This window comes from Lepidochelys kempii, chromosome 24 (assembly GCF_965140285.1).
Source record: "Lepidochelys kempii isolate rLepKem1 chromosome 24, rLepKem1.hap1, whole genome shotgun sequence".
NCBI lineage: Eukaryota > Metazoa > Chordata > Testudines > Cheloniidae > Lepidochelys > Lepidochelys kempii.
Window position 1 is genome coordinate 14469461 of NC_136403.1, and position 16265 is coordinate 14485725.

Sequence of the window (16265 nt, forward strand, 5' to 3'; positions counted from 1 at the left end):
GGGATTTGGCGAAGGAGTTGGAATAGGGGCGGGGGGGAAGTTGGGGCAGGGACTTTGGGGAAGGGGTTGGAATGGGGGCGGGGCAGGGCAGGGCGGGTCTTCATGGCAGCAGTGGAGTAGGGGCGGGGACAGAGGGGGGTCAAGCACGCATGGGAAAGAGGGGAAGTCGGCGTCTATGGTGGTGAGAACTGTGTGCTTAGCGTGCACCTTCTGTTTTAGTAACTGTGAATAAGTAGAGGTTAAGGATATTACTGCGTAAAGCTCTTTCACTGGTAAAAGGCACTGCAAACCTGCAGAAGAGTACGCCCTGAGCCCTAGGAACTGGGTAAGAATGGGTACTTACATTAAATAGGTTACACCATGAGCCCTAGGAACTGGGTATGGGTGGCCCTGAGCCCTAGGAACTGGGAAAGGGTGGGGGTACCCAAATTAACCGGCTTACACCTTGAGACCATGGAAGTATAAAGTTAGGGTGTCCTAGAGTGTGTGGGTATCAGCACTTTATTCTGAAATAGCTGAAGCCACTTCCAAAATGGACAATTCTAGAATAAGAGCATCTATGCGGCTGTTCATCCAGAATAGCTATTCCAAAAGAACACCCTGTGTATACAAACCCTAAATCTCATTTAAAAGTCAGTGGACTTGCATCGTTGAAAATGGGACTTTGAACCCACAAATCATTTAACTCCAGTGGGAATTAGGTGACATGGTTCTTCCATTGACCTGCTTTGTGCTTCTGTGCCTTTGTTTTCCATCTGTAAAATGGGAATAATATTCACAGGGGTATTGTAAAGATTAATCAATTCATGCCTATAAAGCACTTTGGGATCCTTGGATTTATACGCTTGATGGCATAACAGTTTTTGTTTGTGTTTTTCATATATAAGTTTCTGAACCTTTTTGGAATTCTACTGAACGTGGTGTCTCCTCTCGTGGCAGGGAGTAACGCAGAACACCACGCACTTTGTTTCTTTAATAAAACAAAGCAAAAAATAAGAGATGGGAGAAGCTGGAACCCTGAAGGAAGGGTAATTGAATGGCTGTCTGTGACACACTGTACCATGAAGTAGCACCCTGTAATCCCCCCCATCCATCATTCATATATTGTAGTGATCTTTCATACAAAGCGTGCCATGTAAGATATCATAGGAAAGGTCACGATCTGCTGAAACCTGGAGCGCTCTGAACAGCATGCCCTTGAAGGACAGGTACCACAGTCCAACCCTGCCCATCCGCTATAGGAGGTGCTCCAAACATGAGTCAGGCCTCCAAAAGTCATGAGATTGCTTATCTACAATCTAGTGACTTATAAGCCAATCATTTAGCATTCTTTTTATTTGTCTTCTGGTTTTTGAGCCTTTAGGTCATACTCAGGGAACATTTTTAAGCTTTTTTCTCTAATCATGAGAGCTAGAATTTTTTTTTTTTTAATTGAAGCTAATATTCTCACATACTCATATGACTTCAGTCACAGGGGCTTTAAGGAACATACCTAAGATGTGTGGAAAAAATGGCAAGAGTTGGCAACGCTGGTTTTATCACAGTAGATTTGAGCTATTAAAGAAGACAACAAAAGGCCGGTCCACACTGGGGAAATTTCCCCCCAAATTCTAACTGGTTCTGCTGAGAATTTGGAAAAGTTACCGCAAGACTGCCATAGTCCTGCTCAGACTGTAAAAAGCTGAAACTTGCATATATTCTGTGTAGCAACAATAATAATAACAAGCCCTTGCCCTCCTCTAGCACCTTTCATCTGGGAATATCCGAAGGCTATAAAACCACTAAGTGTCATGATGTCCTGGTGAAGAAGGTAAGGGGTATGTCGGGATCACTTCACCCACCACTGAAATAGCCCAACTTGATTGTCATGCACATTGTGTAAAGAGTTGTCACTTTGGATGGGCTATCACCAGCAGGAGAGTGAATTTGTGTGGGGGGGTGGAGGGTGAGAAAACCTGGATTTGTGCTGGAAATGGCCCACCTGATGATCACTTTAGATAAGCTATTACCAGCAGGACAGTGGGGTGGGAGGAGGTATTTTTTCATATTCTCTGTGTATAAATAAAGTCTGCTGCAGTTTCCACGGTATGCATCCGATGAAGTGAGCTGTAGCTCACGAAAGCTCATGCTCAAATAAATTGGTTAGTCTCTAAGGTGCCACAAGTCCTCCTTTTCTTTTCACTGAAATGCTGTCACCTCTGGGTAGATGTGACAGAATGCACCCGTGTCTGCACCCTAAACACTGTTGTAATAATCGTTGTACAAAGTATGCCTTGTGAGGTATCATCTTGTCATACATCTAAAGGGAAGGGTAACCACCTTTCTGTATACAGTGCTATAAAATCCCTCCTGGCCAGAGGCAAAACCCTTTCACCTGTAAAGGGTTAAGAAGCTAAGGTAACCTAGCTGGCACCTGACCCAAAATGACCAATGAGATAGATGACAAGATACTTTCAGATCTGGAGGGTGGAGTTACTTTCACCCCTGCAGAGAAGAAAGCAGTTGCGGGAGGTTGTCAGTGGTGTACAGATTGTTGTAAATAAACAATAAATCTCGTATCTTTATTCCATCTGTGCTTTTCAGTGTCTAGCAAAGTTATGAATTTCAACTCCCAGGTCCATCTTCACAGTGCAGAGAGAGGAAGCGAATAGGCTAGAACCAGGGAGAAGGAAGGTACCCACTCTGTGTGGGCGGGACCCAGATCCCAGACTGGAAGCGGGATGAGTGGGGCCGGCACCCGGGACCCTGGCTGGCAGGAGCCGGCGGACGGAACCCGAGACCGGCAGCGGGCTGAGAGGTGCCCCTGGGGAGAACCTGCTGGTTAAAGGAATTAAAAACCAGCTGCCTCGTGCGGCTGCGGGTCTGTTCCCGGGAGCTGGGGGGTCAGCGGGTCAATCCCCGCCCCCGGCGCCCGCTGCTTTCTCCGTCCGCACGAGCTGCCTCGCTCCTCTGGCCGCTGCCGCCGGACGCGGCTGATCTGCATAACCCCGCCCCCCGACAGGGGCCCCGCCCCGCCCCCTCGTCTCCCCGCCCCAGGCGCTGGGTGCCGCGCTCCGCCGCAGTCCCGCTGCCCCTCTCGGCCCCGGCCCCGGGGGGCGCCTCCGGCCGCCACGGGTCCAGCCACCGGCCCGTCCCTGCCCTGAGCTCCCCCAGCTTCCGCACTCGGCTCGGGGAGCCCGGCAGCGAGAGCCGGGCTGTGCATGGAGGGGAGTTTCTGGGGGTGCGGGGCGCGCAGGGGGCGACGGAATTTCCGAACCCTAAAAGGGGGGGGCCACCAGCGCCGGAACGTGGCCACCCCCCTCCCGCGGCTCCCCTTCCTCCGAGCCCCCACCCTTGCCCCTCCCCATCGCTCGAGGCCCCGCCCCTTCCCCCCGAGTTCCCCCCGGCGCTTCACTTTCTCCCCGATCTCCTGCTCTCATGCCGCCTCTTCCCCGCAATCCCCGCCCCCGCACCGCCCCTTCCCCCAAGGCTCTGCCCGGTGCCGCCCCTTTCCCCAGTTCTCCAACCCCGCAATGCCCCTTCCCCCTTGTGCTTCCCCTTCTTCCTGCAACCCTGGCCTGCCCCGCCCCTTCCCCAAGATTCCCCCCCCACACCGCCCCTTTCCCCAAACCCCGCCCCCACACCGCCCCTTTTCCCCATCGCCGCTCCCGCACGGTCCCACCCCTCCTGGCCCCCCCCTACCCCGGCTCTTGCTCCAAGGCCCCGCCCTCGCCCCGCCCTTTCTACCGAGGCCCCGCCCCGAACCGCCCCTTCGCCCAGTCCCGTCCCCACTCCGCCCCTTCCCCGGAGTCCTCACTGTCACGCTGCCCATTGCCCCCGGGTCCCTGCCCCCTCACTGCCCCTTCCCTCTAATCCCCACCCCTGTTTGGAGGTGGAGGCTGACAGCTTGCAACCCCCCCCCCACGTAATAACCTCACGACCCCCATTTTGAGAACCCCTGGGGTACAGAAGGGCTCAGCAAAGACCCGCGGGAATTCAGTGCGCAGGGCACATGAGCTGCGCCTCTCTTCGTCCTGCCGGAAGCCTGCAGGTGGCGCTGTTACACACCGGGGAGGGGCCACCCTGGGGCCTGTGCTGGGACCCGCACCTGAAGGGGGGAACAGCAAATTGCGGCTGCCGGCAGGCCCCGCCCCCCAGCAGCGGCAGGCCCCGCCCCCAGCTCCCGGCGGGCCTTGCGGCAGCGGCCGGCGCGCTCGGGCTCGGGTCCCGGCATGGAGCGGGGCGGGCCCGCGCTGGAGCTGAAGCTCTGGGCGGCCCGGGAGATGGGGCTGCCCCCCGGGAAGGTGCCCCCCGACGGGGCCTTCCGCCGGTGAGAGCCCCGGGCCCCCAGCGCGGGGACCCCCCCTCGGACCATCCCCCCCAGCGCGGGGACCCCCCCCGGCTCCCGCCCCCCCGGACCATCCCCCCCAGCGCGGGGACCCCCCCCCGGCTCCCGCCCCCCCGGACCATCCCCCCCAGCGCGGGGACCCCCCCCCCGGCTCCCGCCCCCCCGGACCATCCCCCCCAGCGCGGGGACCCCCCCCGGCTCCCGCCCCCCCGGACCATCCCCCCCAGCGCGGGGACCCCCCCCCGTCTCCCGCCCCCCCGGACCATCCCCCCCAGCGCGGGGACCCCCCCCGGCTCCCGCCCCCCCGGACCATCCCCCCCAGCGCGGGGACCCCCCCCCGGCTCCCGCCCCCCCGGACCATCCCCCCCAGCGCGGGGACCCCCCCCCGGCTCCCGCCCCCCCGGACCATCCCCCCCAGCGCGGGGACCCCCCCCGTCTCCCGCCCCCCCGGACCATCCCCCCCAGCGCGGGGACCCCCCCCCGGCTCCCGCCCCCCCGGACCATCCCCCCCAGCGCGGGGACCCCCCCCCGGCTCCCGCCCCCCCGGACCATCCCCCCCAGCGCGGGGACCCCCCCCCGGCTCCCGCCCCCCCGGACCATCCCCCCCAGCGCGGGGACCCCCCCCCGGCTCCCGCCCCCCCGGACCATCCCCCCCAGCGCGGGGACCCCCCCCCGGCTCCCGCCCCCCCGGACCATCCCCCCCAGCGCGGGGACCCCCCCCCGGCTCCCGCCCCCCCGGACCATCCCCCCCAGCGCGGGGACCCCCCCCCGGCTCCCGCCCCCCCGGACCATCCCCCCCAGCGCGGGGACCCCCCCCCCGGCTCCCGCCCCCCCGGACCATCCCCCCCAGCGCGGGGACCCCCCCCCGGCTCCCGCCCCCCCGGACCATCCCCCCCAGCGCGGGGACCTCCCCCGGCTCCCGCCCCCCCGGACCATCCCCCCAGCGCGGGGACCCCCCCCGGCTCCCGCCCCCCCTGACCACCCCCCCAGCGCGGGGACCCCCCGGCTCCTGTTCCGCGAGTTCCCGTTTCCCTCCTTGTCCGCGGGCTCCTGCGGCTCCCCCCCCGGCCACCTTTCCCCTGCTCCTTCGGGGTCCCCGCTGCGGGGGCGGCCTCCCTCTCTCCTCGCGTCCTGCCCCCCGGTCCTCCTCCCCCCTTGGCCCCCCCTTGCCTCCTCTGCTCCTTGGTACCTTCCTGCCCCAGCCCCCAGCCCTCCAACTTCTTCCCCATGGGTTCCCTGACTGCCCTACTGCCCCCACATCCCCATTCACTGCCCCTTGATTATATCCCTCCCAGCTGTGTGGCCAGAGGCGCCCCCCACACACACACTCCGCTCTCCCCCATAAAAGGGCCTCCCAGCCCCCTGCCAGGTTACCCCCAAGCCCTGTGAGGTTACCTGGATGAGCCCGGTGGGGGGAGGGAAGGAAAAGGGGGTATCCAGCCCTGGGGCAGGGACGTGGGGGGGGGTATACGGCCCTCAACCAAGGGCCACCCATGCTCCTCGTAGGGGTTTCCGGTCGCGTCCCCGTGGGGCTGATGCTGTTGCTCTGTATCCCCAGGATGTGCTCAGGCCAGTGTGCGGAGATCTGGAGATACGTCACCCGGCACGTGCACCACCAGAGGTGAGAGGAATGGGGTGCGGCGCCTTTCCCCTCAAAGGGCCGCTGGCTCCCACCCGGCCCCAGGGTGGGGGACTGGCTGGCTCAGGGGGGCAGCAGCGGGGAATCGGACATGGGGCCTTCTGCTTTTCAGGTCTCCTCCCAGAGCCAGGGGTAGAACCCAGAAGTCCTGGCTCCCGTCCTCCTCTGCTCTAACCACTGGACCCCCTCCCTTCCCAGAGCCATTGCTGCTTCTGCAGTAGATTCACCCCTCTCTCTTTCCTCACAGGAATGTGAAGAAGATCCGAGGGAACTTGCTGTGGTATCCTTTCCTCGTTCCCCTTTGCCGTGGGGGCTTGTTACTATGGGCAGCTTTTTCACCAAGGGGCCCATCCAGCCCAGTGTCCTGCCCCGTCCCTGCCTAGACCAAGCCCCTGGGCCCATCCAGCCCGGTGTCCCCTATGCCCTATAGGAGCGGGTTTAATTTCCTTGCCGACCCTTGGCTGGCGTCTGTCTCCTGGCCTTGGACCTCGAAGCCTGCTGGCTCCGAGCTCTCCCTGACGTCTGTGTGTCTGTCCGTCTGTCCAGGCCTCTGTCACTCTCTACGTTCAGCCTCCTTTACTCAGGCCTTGCGTCAGGTACCAGCATCTGGAGGAGGCAGAGGTGAGGGGGCCTGTGGAGACTGCTGGGTGGATAGGGGCGTGTGGGTGAGGGCTGTGGGTGGGATGGGACGGGTGTTGTGGATGGGATTGGGTGTTGCTGTGGTGGGTGGGGGAGTCGGTAGGGGATGGTAATCTGGACTTGGAGGGGCGGGGAAGGGGATCGGGGTGCTGTGGGATGGGATAGAGTGGGTCAGGGTAGGGGATGTGGTCGTGGGGCAAGGTGAGGATCAGGTGGTGCTGCGGGGTGGAATAGGGTGGGAGCAGTGGGTGGGAAGTGAGTCGGGGTGGGATCGTGGTGCAGAGGGGTCCTATGGCATGGGATAGGGTGGGGGAGAGTGGGTGCCTTGTTGCTGAGCTGTGGATCTGGGAGATGAGGGTGGGGGATTGGGATTGGGGTGCTGCAGAGTGGAACAGGGGCCTTGCCGTGGGGGGAGCAGGATGCCTGGGTCTACAGCAGTCGGTGTCTCCCCCTCCCCACAGGGAAAGCCCAGTGGGTCGGAAGCAGAGCAGGAGCGGCGCCAGCAGCTTGCCCAGGGCGTGGCCCGCCTGCGTGGGGAGCTGCAGCAGCTGGACCTGCAGATAGAGACAGCCCAGCGTGAGGTCATGGCTGACGGTAAGGGGGGAGCCCCAAGGATCTGGGAGGCGGCGTAGTCTGTGCCTCCAGCGCTCTACCCCAGGCCATTGCTCTGGGGCTGGGGGGTACAAAGTCCACCCCAGTCCTCCCATCTGTTCTCCCCCAACACCCAGTGGGATCGTCCCCCTGCAGCCCAAATCCATTTCCCCCCACTTCTTTGTGGGGGGCAGGGTAGCATTGTTACACTGCCCTGCCGTCCTTGGGGGCAGCATCCCCCCATGTGGTCTCTTCTCCATCCGCAAAGTTCCCGTGGCCCCTGGGGCTGCTGATTTCCCCCTATGGTCCCTCCCCAGACAATCACCTGTGGGGTTCACACCCGTCACCTCAGGACTCCTTGGGTTCTGGGAGCGGGGCAGGGGAGTGGGAGAGGCTGGGAGCCAGGACTCCTGGGTTCTATCTCCAGCTCTGGGAGGGGAGTGGGGCCTTGTAGTTAGCGTCTGGGGCTTGGGGTGGGGTTTCCCTGATGGTCTTTCTGCTCCCACCCCGCAGAGGTCTCCCTGGAGGCGGCCCAGGAGCGGATCCGTGACGCCCAGCGCCGCTCCCTGCTGCTCAAGGCCTATGCGGCCCGCCTGGCCGAGGAACGCCAGCAGCTGCAGGGCAGCGTAGCACAGCTGAGGGGGCGGCTGGAGCAGCTGAAGGACATCAGCAGGTGTGTGGGGGGTGGTTCCGTCCTTAGCGTGGGGTCCCCACTGCTCCTGGTCGCGTCCCCCGGAATCCTTTGCTTCTGAAGCACTATCCGGTGGACATCTCTGCTGGGCAGTAGCTCCCAGAATCTTTTGCTCCTTGGTAGGGGGTCCCATGGCAGGTGGCATTAGGGATTGGGCATTGCCTATCCTGGGTAGCATCTCTCAGTATCCTTTGCTCCATGGCAGGGTCCCGCTGGGGATGGGGGGGTGGGTGGTGGGATGTCCTGAACTGTGCTCCCCCTTCCTCTCCCGCCCCTCTCCCTCCTCCCCCCGCAACCCCCCCCCGCCAATTTTCACAGCCTCCTCTGGTCTCTGCAGAAAGGCCAAGGTGGAGCTGACGGTGGGAGGGAAGCTGCCTGCCCTCGGATTTGCTGGCTTGGAGCCTGAAGTACTGGTGAGTTGGGGAGAGGATAGTGGGTAGATCCTGGGCGGGGGGAGAGGAATTTGAGAATCCTGCTCCCCTCTGCTAGTTGGGGGTGGTGATCTGGGGATCCCAGTCCTAGATCTCATGGGGGGGATCTGGAGATGCCAAGGCAGGATCTAGTGGCAAGGGGTACACGGTAATCTGAGCCCTGTGAATGCCAGCATGGGGCTCTGGAGATCTCCCTGTGGGATCTGGCGATGGGGTTTGGTTGGGAAGGAGGAGGGAATCGGACTGGGCCCCGGGGAGAGTCTGTCGGGCCATTGGCAATCTGGTCTTGGTATCCTGAGGGATCTCCCTGAGCCTGGTGTCTGGATCCCAATAAGGGGGGAGGATCCAGTAGATCCTGGTGATCTGCAGCTTTCTTGAGGGCCGTCGTGTCTTCCCCACCCCAGTAACCCGTCCGCGTGTCTGTCCCTGTCTCCGCAGCGGGACGTGCGGTCGGCCTGCCAGCTGCGCTTCCACTTCTTGAAGTCACTCTTCGAGCACAGCACATCTGCGGCCGTCCCGTAAGACCCTGTGAGCTCCCCTGCCCTCTCCTTCCCCCGTGCTCTGTTTCTGACCCGCCTCATGTGTCTCTCTCTTAGCAGCGGGACAAGCGAGGAGCTGCTGGACACGTCCTACCAGCACTGGCTGAGCACCGTGGAGGTAACGGGGGGGGAGGGAGGAGCAATGGGGTAGGGACCCTGGGGACGGCTCGCCTGCTGCAGGGATGCAGCCACCTCTGGAAGGGGCAGCTGGGAGCCCCTTAGCGCTGGACTGGGGCATTGGGGCAGCCCTGACTGCCAGGGGAGAGCCCCCTGCCCTGCTCCCTGCAGCGCAGCGCCCTCTAGCCCCGTATGGGGCATTGGAGCCAGCCGTGAGGGAAGGTACAGCGTCCCTGGCCCACTGTGGCTCATCCCACCTCTCTGCTCACGCAGGCCATCGTGGGTTCCCACCCTCCCAACCATGTCCTGGCAGCCCTGGAGCACCTGGCCCTGGAGAACACCCTGCAGATGCAGGAGCTCACCAGCTGCATTGACATTCCCCGCGACGTAGAGGCCCTCAAGTGGGTACCGCTAAGGGGCTGACAGTGTGGGGGTGTGGTGCTGTACGGAGCTATCGCCCCCCAGTGGTGGTGGCTTGTACTTGGGGGTGGGGGCAGAGTCAGAGCTCGAGAGAGAGGGGTGCTGTGGGTCTTTGGCCCCCTGGTGGTGTCAGCTTGTACTGCAGGGGGCAGAGTCGGGGCTCTGGGGCCTGTCACCCCAGTGGTGCTGCAGTGACCCATGGCAGCAATGCTGGGACCTGTATCTCTGCCCTCTGACCTGCAGGTTCCGCTACGAGAGCTCCCGTCTGGAAGACCTGGCGGGGCCGCCAGCAGCCCTGCCCTCAGTCCGGGGCCTCATACAGGTGAGTGGGGGCATGGGGAGGGGCAGGCAGGGCCGCATGTGGGGGCTGGGCAGTGCCAGTGGCTAGGATATAGTGGGGGGGAGGGAGCCACATCCGGGGCTCCGGGAGTGTGGGATATATCAGGGGGAAGGGGCTGTATCTCAGTGCTGGGGGGTCCCAGGGACAACAGGGCCCATATCTCCAGCTGGGTTATAGTGGGGGGAGGGGGCAGAGTCCCCTGGCCCCTCCTTACCTGCTCCCTCCCCCGGCTGCAGGAAGGCTGGAGCAGGTGTGAGGAGCTGTGGGTGAAGCAGCTCCCCCTACAGGCCCGGAAGCAGCGCAGCACGGCCCAGCTGGCCTCCCTCCTGCAGGAGATGCACCGGCTGGTGGCGGACGGCTCGGACGGCTCGGAGCACGCGATCCTTGCTAGGTAGCTGCCGCAGGCCCTGGGAGACACCCCGCCCCCTGGACTCAGCCCTGCACAGTTCGTGACCACCCACCGCTGGGAGAGCGCTCCCTGCTGGCGGGACTTCCCACCCCAGGGGTAACCCGGCTCTGTCAGGGCCCCCTGGAGCACGCTCCCTGCTGGGGAGACTTCCCTGTCCTGTGGGGTCCCCCTGCGCTCTCGGGGCCCTGTGGTGAGCACCCCCTGCTGGGGAGACTCCCCCCCACCCCCCCACTGAACTGGCCTGTCCCGCCTGGCCCCCAGGGCGGTGCTGGAGCTGGAGCTGCGGGCTGTGCGGCTGGCAGGGCTGCGGGATGGGCTGCGTCGAGGCTGCCAGGAACTGGAGCAGGAGGCAAGTGCCCGCCATGCGGAGCTGCAGGCCTTGCAGAGCAAGCGTCAGCGCATCCTGGACTTCCGCCACCTGGTGGTGAGTGCGGGAAGCGCAGGGGGGAATCTGGGGGCCAGAGCAGGGCAACCTCTGGACGTGGGACCTGCCTGGGGGGTGGGGAGGCAGTAGGGCACACAGGAGGATGAGGTGGGGTTGGCTGGGAGGGTGCCCGTGGGTGGGGTTTCATGGAGGGGGATCCACAGGGTACCTGGCTGGGGGGAAGGAAGTAGAGGGGGTGCATGCTGGGGGGAGTATATGGGTTTGGGGATGATGGGGGGGGAGGGGAGACAGGGAAAGGAAGGAGTGAACAAGTTGGGGGTTGGGGGGGTTCCTTCTGTGGGAAAGGGAGCGATTGCGGGGTTGAATATGGGGTGCCTTGCTGCCCCGGGGGGAGCAGGGACACTGTCTTGAAGCATCCCCAGGACTGACACTTTCTCTCCCTCCTTCGCCCCCAGCGCGAAAAGCAGCAGCACGTCCGGGCGCTGATCAAAGGCACCTCCTACATCAAATGCCAGCTCCGCAAGGACCAGGCCGAGGTGAGACACCCTCCCATGCCATGGGGCGGGATCAAGGGGCACTGACAGAGGATGGGGGAGTCCAGGGCTGGGATACCAGGAGGCTGTGGGTCGGACCTGAGGGGCACCGGCAGGGCTGGGGGAGTGGGGCCCAGGGCTGGGAGGGCGGGGCACCAGCATGATCTCCCCCAAACCCCGCTCTCTCTCTCAGGTCCAGGCCTTCGTGCAGAGGAAGCTGCTGGGCCCGGAACAGGACGTGACCCTGGAGTCGCAGCGGCTGCACGGGGGCGTGGAGCGCGAGGTCCGGCAGCTGGGGGCCATCGCCCTCCCCTGCCTGCTGCACCGCAGCCTCCCTGGGTGAGTCTCCCCCCACCCTCCTGCTCTGTCTGATTGCTCTCCCCCACAGCGAGCAGGGTCCTGGGGCCAACTGTCCCCTCTTAGGCTGCCCCAGGGGCTGGGTCCCCATATGGGGGGGAGCCCCTTGGCCTTGGGGGTGTACCTGTGCTCCCCCTCCTGCACTACTGGACTTGGGGTATGCAGGATTCCTGGGATTTTCTCCCCCCCTTCCCTCCCCACCTGTGTCCCACTGAAACGGGGCTGAGACCCACCTTGGGAAAAGCACCCTGAGATCTGCCGGTTGGAGGGAGGGAGGGAGATGCCCGCAGAGGAGTACTGGTACTCTGCTCCTCTGCCCCAAGCTGGGGGCGCTGGTCCTCTGGGAGTACTTAGGCAGTGGGATTAATGCTGCAGTCGGGGCACGGAGACTAGCAGGAGCGTTGGTGCTGGGGAATACTAATGAAAACCCCGTATTTTCTGGGCGGAGAGCTAATACCCTGAGAATAGGGCAGGGGCTTTAATACTCTGGTGGGAGCATGAATACTCTCTCCGGGGTGGGGGGTAATGCTCTGAGAGCCTTGGTACCCCAGATCTGTGGTAGGAGGATTAATACTTTCTGGGCTGATTATGCTCTAGGAGCGTCGGTAGCCTCTAGCGATGAGAGGAGCATTGATACTCTGGGGTATTAATACGCTGGGAACACTGGTACCTGCTCTCCCGGGGGTACCAATGCTGTACTATGCCGGCAGGCTGCTGTGAGGACGGGGCCCCGCCAGCCCTTCCTGGGGAGCGGGAGGGCTGTGGGCTGGGGTGCCCGGTGGGGATGGGGGATGGCTGAGGGTGAGGGGTTCAAGGGCTGATCCTCAGCTGCCCTGACCCGGTCGTCCCCCGCCTCCAGGTCCCAGCAGGTCCCGGCCCACGAGCTCTCCATCCATCGGCTGGACCGGATGGGGCTCGCCCAGCACCGGGCCTTCCTCACTGTGTGCCAGGCTGCTGGCTTCCCTCTCTACAAGGTGAGACGCACACTTGGTGGAGCAATGGGGCAGGGAGCAGGAATGTCTCCCCACAGGGTGGGAGTGAACCCCTCCTCTGAGACCCTCTTCTGGGGAGAGATGGGATGGGGGGCCCCAGGGAGGGGGTGGGGCAGGAGCACCCCCCAAGTTTATTCTGCATTAAACCTCCTCACGGCCCCCTGGGGGGTGATCTTGGGGGAGAAGGGGCAGGCCCTGTCTCCCCTCACCCCCTGTGTCTATCTGTCTCTGCCCCAGGCCCCGGAGCACCTCCTGCCCCACATGGCTGAGCTGAAGAAGGAGCTGCTGGCCCTGCGTGCCCAGCTGAGTTACAAGAGCCAGGCGCTAGCCAGCCTGCAGCAGCGCCAGGGGACCGACGTGCAAGGTGAGCTCTCCCCATGGCTCCAGGGGGGCGACCCCCAGCCTGCGGCCCCTTCCCAGGTTCTGCGAGGGGCACCCTACTGGCACACGAGCCGGCCTGAAGGGTGGCAGGACCATGGCATCTGCCCAGCACAGCTCAGCACCCCCCCCCACCAGCCATAACTCCTCCGGGCCTCACCAATGTCTCTTTCCCCCAGTCCTGCTGCAGGCCCTGCGGGACCACGACCGGGAGCAGGCCGGAGCCCTGGGGCCGCGGATCCAGCTGGTGACCGAGCAGTGCGAGCGCCGCATGGAGCGCTGGCCTGAGGTGCAGGCCACGATCGACTCCTGGTGAGGAGCCCCCGCCCACCTGGTTTATGGGACGCCTTGTTCTTCAGAGGGGGGAGGCCCTGCCCATCCTGTGCTGGGAGGGGGTCCAGGGTTGGTTCTCTCCTGCCAGGGGTGGGGTGGGGGCTGTGAGGAAGAAGGGGGCTTGCCCAAGTGGAGGGGGGGCACAGGAGGGACTGGTTGGGGGCTGGGGTGGGAAGGAAGGGGGTGGTCTGGTGCCTCTGGAGAATGGGCGTACCTAGGGAGCGGCCGGGGGGGGGGGGGGCATATGCAATAAGGGATGATTTTGGGGGGGGAGATTGTGCGTGCAGGTTGAGTGTGGATGTGGTGGTGTCTGTGCTGGGGGGGGAACTGGGGTGGGGAGCCGGAAGGAGCCATCTCACCTGCTCCCCTCTCTCTCCCCGTCCCTGGGTTCAGGTGGGAGCAGCCGGGGCAGTTCTCCCTGCCGGCGGAGCACCGCCAGGGCCTCACCTTGCAGCAGTGGCTGGAGCGCTGGACCCTGGCCCTCAAGACCCTCCAGCAACACAGCTGGGCCTGATGGCCCCGTCCTGCCTGGGAGGGGCTTGGGGAGCCCCGCCCCCAAAGGGGTGCAGTTGTAGGTAGCCACACCCATGTTAGGGAAGGAGTGTGGATGGGACGCACCTATCTGGGGTGCAGTTATTGGGGGCCTAACCCAGCTGTCCCCTCTTCCGCAAGGTGGGGGGTCAGTGTAAGGGGGTGACCCAGATGCTGGTGGTGGGAGGGTTGGTGGGGCTGAGCGGAGGTGGGGGAGCAGTGTCAGGTGTGGGGGGGATCCCACGTGGGTTTTGTGGCGTTCTGTAATTCCCATTGTTCTGAATAAACTGACTAATGCGCATCCAGGTCTATGGCAGGGACTGGGACATGGGGCCTTTCCCCTCTGGGGGACGCCAGCTCCGACCTGCCCCAGGGCAGGGACTGGCAGGCTCAGGTGGGTGGGGAATGGTCCCCTGCTAGGGGGCACCAGCTCTATCTGGCTGCTCCAGGCTGGCTTGGCCTGTGGTTCTGCCTGGACCATCCCACCCTCCCTTGTGCCCTGCCCTAGGGGCCAGTAAAGACGGCCCTGTCCCGGGCACTTGAGCCCAGGGGTTTATTCCTGTGCTGAGGTAGCAACAGCCCCTGCTGCATCTTCCTTGCCTGTCCTACCCAGTGCAGTCCACTTGGGGCAGGCAGGGATCCCCTCCCTGAGCTCGCCGCCCTGGCTGCGGCCATCCCTTCCCTGAGCTCGGCTGCGGCCATCCCCTCCTTGGCAGAACCACCTCTGAAGCCTTTGGGGGCAACTTTGTCCTTATCCCTCTTCCGTGGAGAAACTGAAGGATGGAACAGGGAGAGGTGAGTGGCTTGAACCCAGGAGCCCTGGCTCCCAGACTCACCCCCTCCCCCTTCCTATTGGAAATCAAGTGGAGGGAAGCTTTGCTGGGGGGACCCCCAGCTAGGAAGTGGGGGTAGACAGCACCTATCGGTGGGGGGTGGGAGGTCCCTCTCAGGCTGATCCCTCTGACTTCCTCAGACCGGGCCCTGGGAGTGTCGCAGAGCTGGCCACCACCTGGGTGATTTGCAGGGGGGAAGGAGGGTGCCAGCATTGTACCCATCCCCTGGGAGCTGAGGGGGTCTGGAGTACCCTCAGCTGGTTGGGGGGACATGGGCTCCTGCTGCCCCGTGCTGGCTGATAGCATATGCAGGCTTTGGCTGATCCCCAGGCCAAAGCCCCGCAGCACCCTGCAAATCAAACAATTCCCCTGGCCACAGCTAAGATGCTGCTGGCCAGGGAGCCGAGACCCCACTGTCATTGCCAAGGCTGCTAATTCCCCTCAGCTCAGTCGCAGCCCAGCTGGTTAAAACATCCTCTTGCCGGATTGTGCTTAACGTGGCTGCAGAACCGAGTGCGGAGGACCGAGCATTCTCTGGGTGCAGCAGCTTTCGTCCAGTAGGCCCAGACCTTCCCAGGCATTTTGGTGTCTCGCTGCCCCTGATTTCCAGGAATGACGGTGGATCAATCTTAATAGCCCTTGTGATTTCCTTGCTGGTTCTGGGACCCCCCCACTTTCAGCCCCCTTTTGCACCCCGCTGTACAAACCGGCTTTAAACCCCGGCTTTCCCTACTGAGGAACAAATGTAGTAGCCCAGCATGATCGCAAAGCCCTAGAATCCTGGAGACGATCGAAGTGGCTCTGAGCCCAGAAACGTCTTCCCTGCCCCTCCTCTAAATATCAAAGGCTGCCCCCAAAATCCAACTGGGTCTTGGCCATGGATCTTGTTCCCTTGATGCCAACGGGTTTTTGGTTTGATGCAGGGCACGAGATTCCCAGCTCCCTGGGCCACTGGGCTTGGAAGGGAGCGAGGAAAAAGAGCAAGTGAAAAAAAATGATCAGCGAGAGAGAAAAGTGTGTGAGACGGAGAAAGAAATAAAGGGAGAGGAAAAACATTAGGAAGTGAAGGAAAGAAAGAGCATGAAAGGTAGTGGGGAGGGGAAAGGAAGCAAGAACCTGCAAACTACGGAAGGAAAGGAACAAAAAAGAACAAATGAACAAACAGGAGCGCTAGATAAAGCTAGAAGGGGACAGTAACAGAAAGGACAGACTGACCTGTTAAGCAAGGTTCCACCCCAGATTCTCCATGTTGGGGGCACAGGCCCTCCCACTTCCCTTCTGGCTTGAGATCCTTCCTCCTCTGCTTGGGTTGACCATCCATAGGTGCCCCATGCTTCCCAATCCTGACCCCCTTCCCACACGCTCAGGAATGGGTAGGGGGAGGCATCTTCCTTTGTGGGACTCCGGCTGAGCAGCGCCGTGGGTGTCTCTCCCTGGGGCGGGTTGGGTTGGGTTGGGTTATTTAAGCTCAGTCCTGAGCGTGTGTGTGTGGGGGGGGTGGCGTGTGTGGAGCCGGGGCACGCACCAGAGAGAGGAACTGAATGCAGCCCAGCACCGGCTGGAGCCCAGACGCCGGCAGCTGGAGGAACATCTCCAGAACCCACTTGGATGGTGTCGTCCATCGCTGCTCCCCCAGGGGGACGGATAAGCGCAGGGGGGCGGGTGTAGTCGCAAACCGCTGCGGCCGGTTTCCTATTGGTGTGACCAATTTTTGTAAAGCCTTTTTTTTTTTTCATCCCCGTCTTCTTTTGTCGCTAGGGCTGGGCGGCTTTCTTCACTG

The 16265-nt window shown here is 62.8% G+C and overlaps 1 protein-coding gene across 2 annotated transcripts; it reads left to right on the top strand.

Annotated features, from left to right (window-relative positions):
- The first annotated feature begins 3974 nt into the window (after positions 1-3974).
- On the top strand, positions 3975-13953 carry LOC140902569 (HAUS augmin-like complex subunit 5). Of its 2 annotated transcripts, XM_073322784.2 has the most exons (19): positions 4153-4309; positions 5886-5948; positions 6214-6246; positions 6563-6587; positions 7067-7199; positions 7710-7869; positions 8225-8300; positions 8757-8836; positions 8915-8975; positions 9248-9375; positions 9638-9716; positions 9971-10125; positions 10405-10567; positions 10984-11064; positions 11255-11400; positions 12278-12392; positions 12648-12774; positions 12968-13100; positions 13515-13953. In XM_073322784.2, exons 1-19 carry the CDS (start codon positions 4212-4214, stop codon positions 13633-13635), a joined length of 1977 nt encoding a protein of 658 aa, XP_073178885.2. In that variant the 5' UTR covers positions 4153-4211; the 3' UTR covers positions 13636-13953. The 2 variants fall into 2 exon arrangements, with proteins under 2 accessions (XP_073178884.2, XP_073178885.2); XM_073322783.2 differs by lacking the exon at positions 6214-6246 and having other exon boundaries at positions 3975-4309; positions 6513-6587.
- Positions 13954-16265: the final 2312 nt, after the last annotated feature.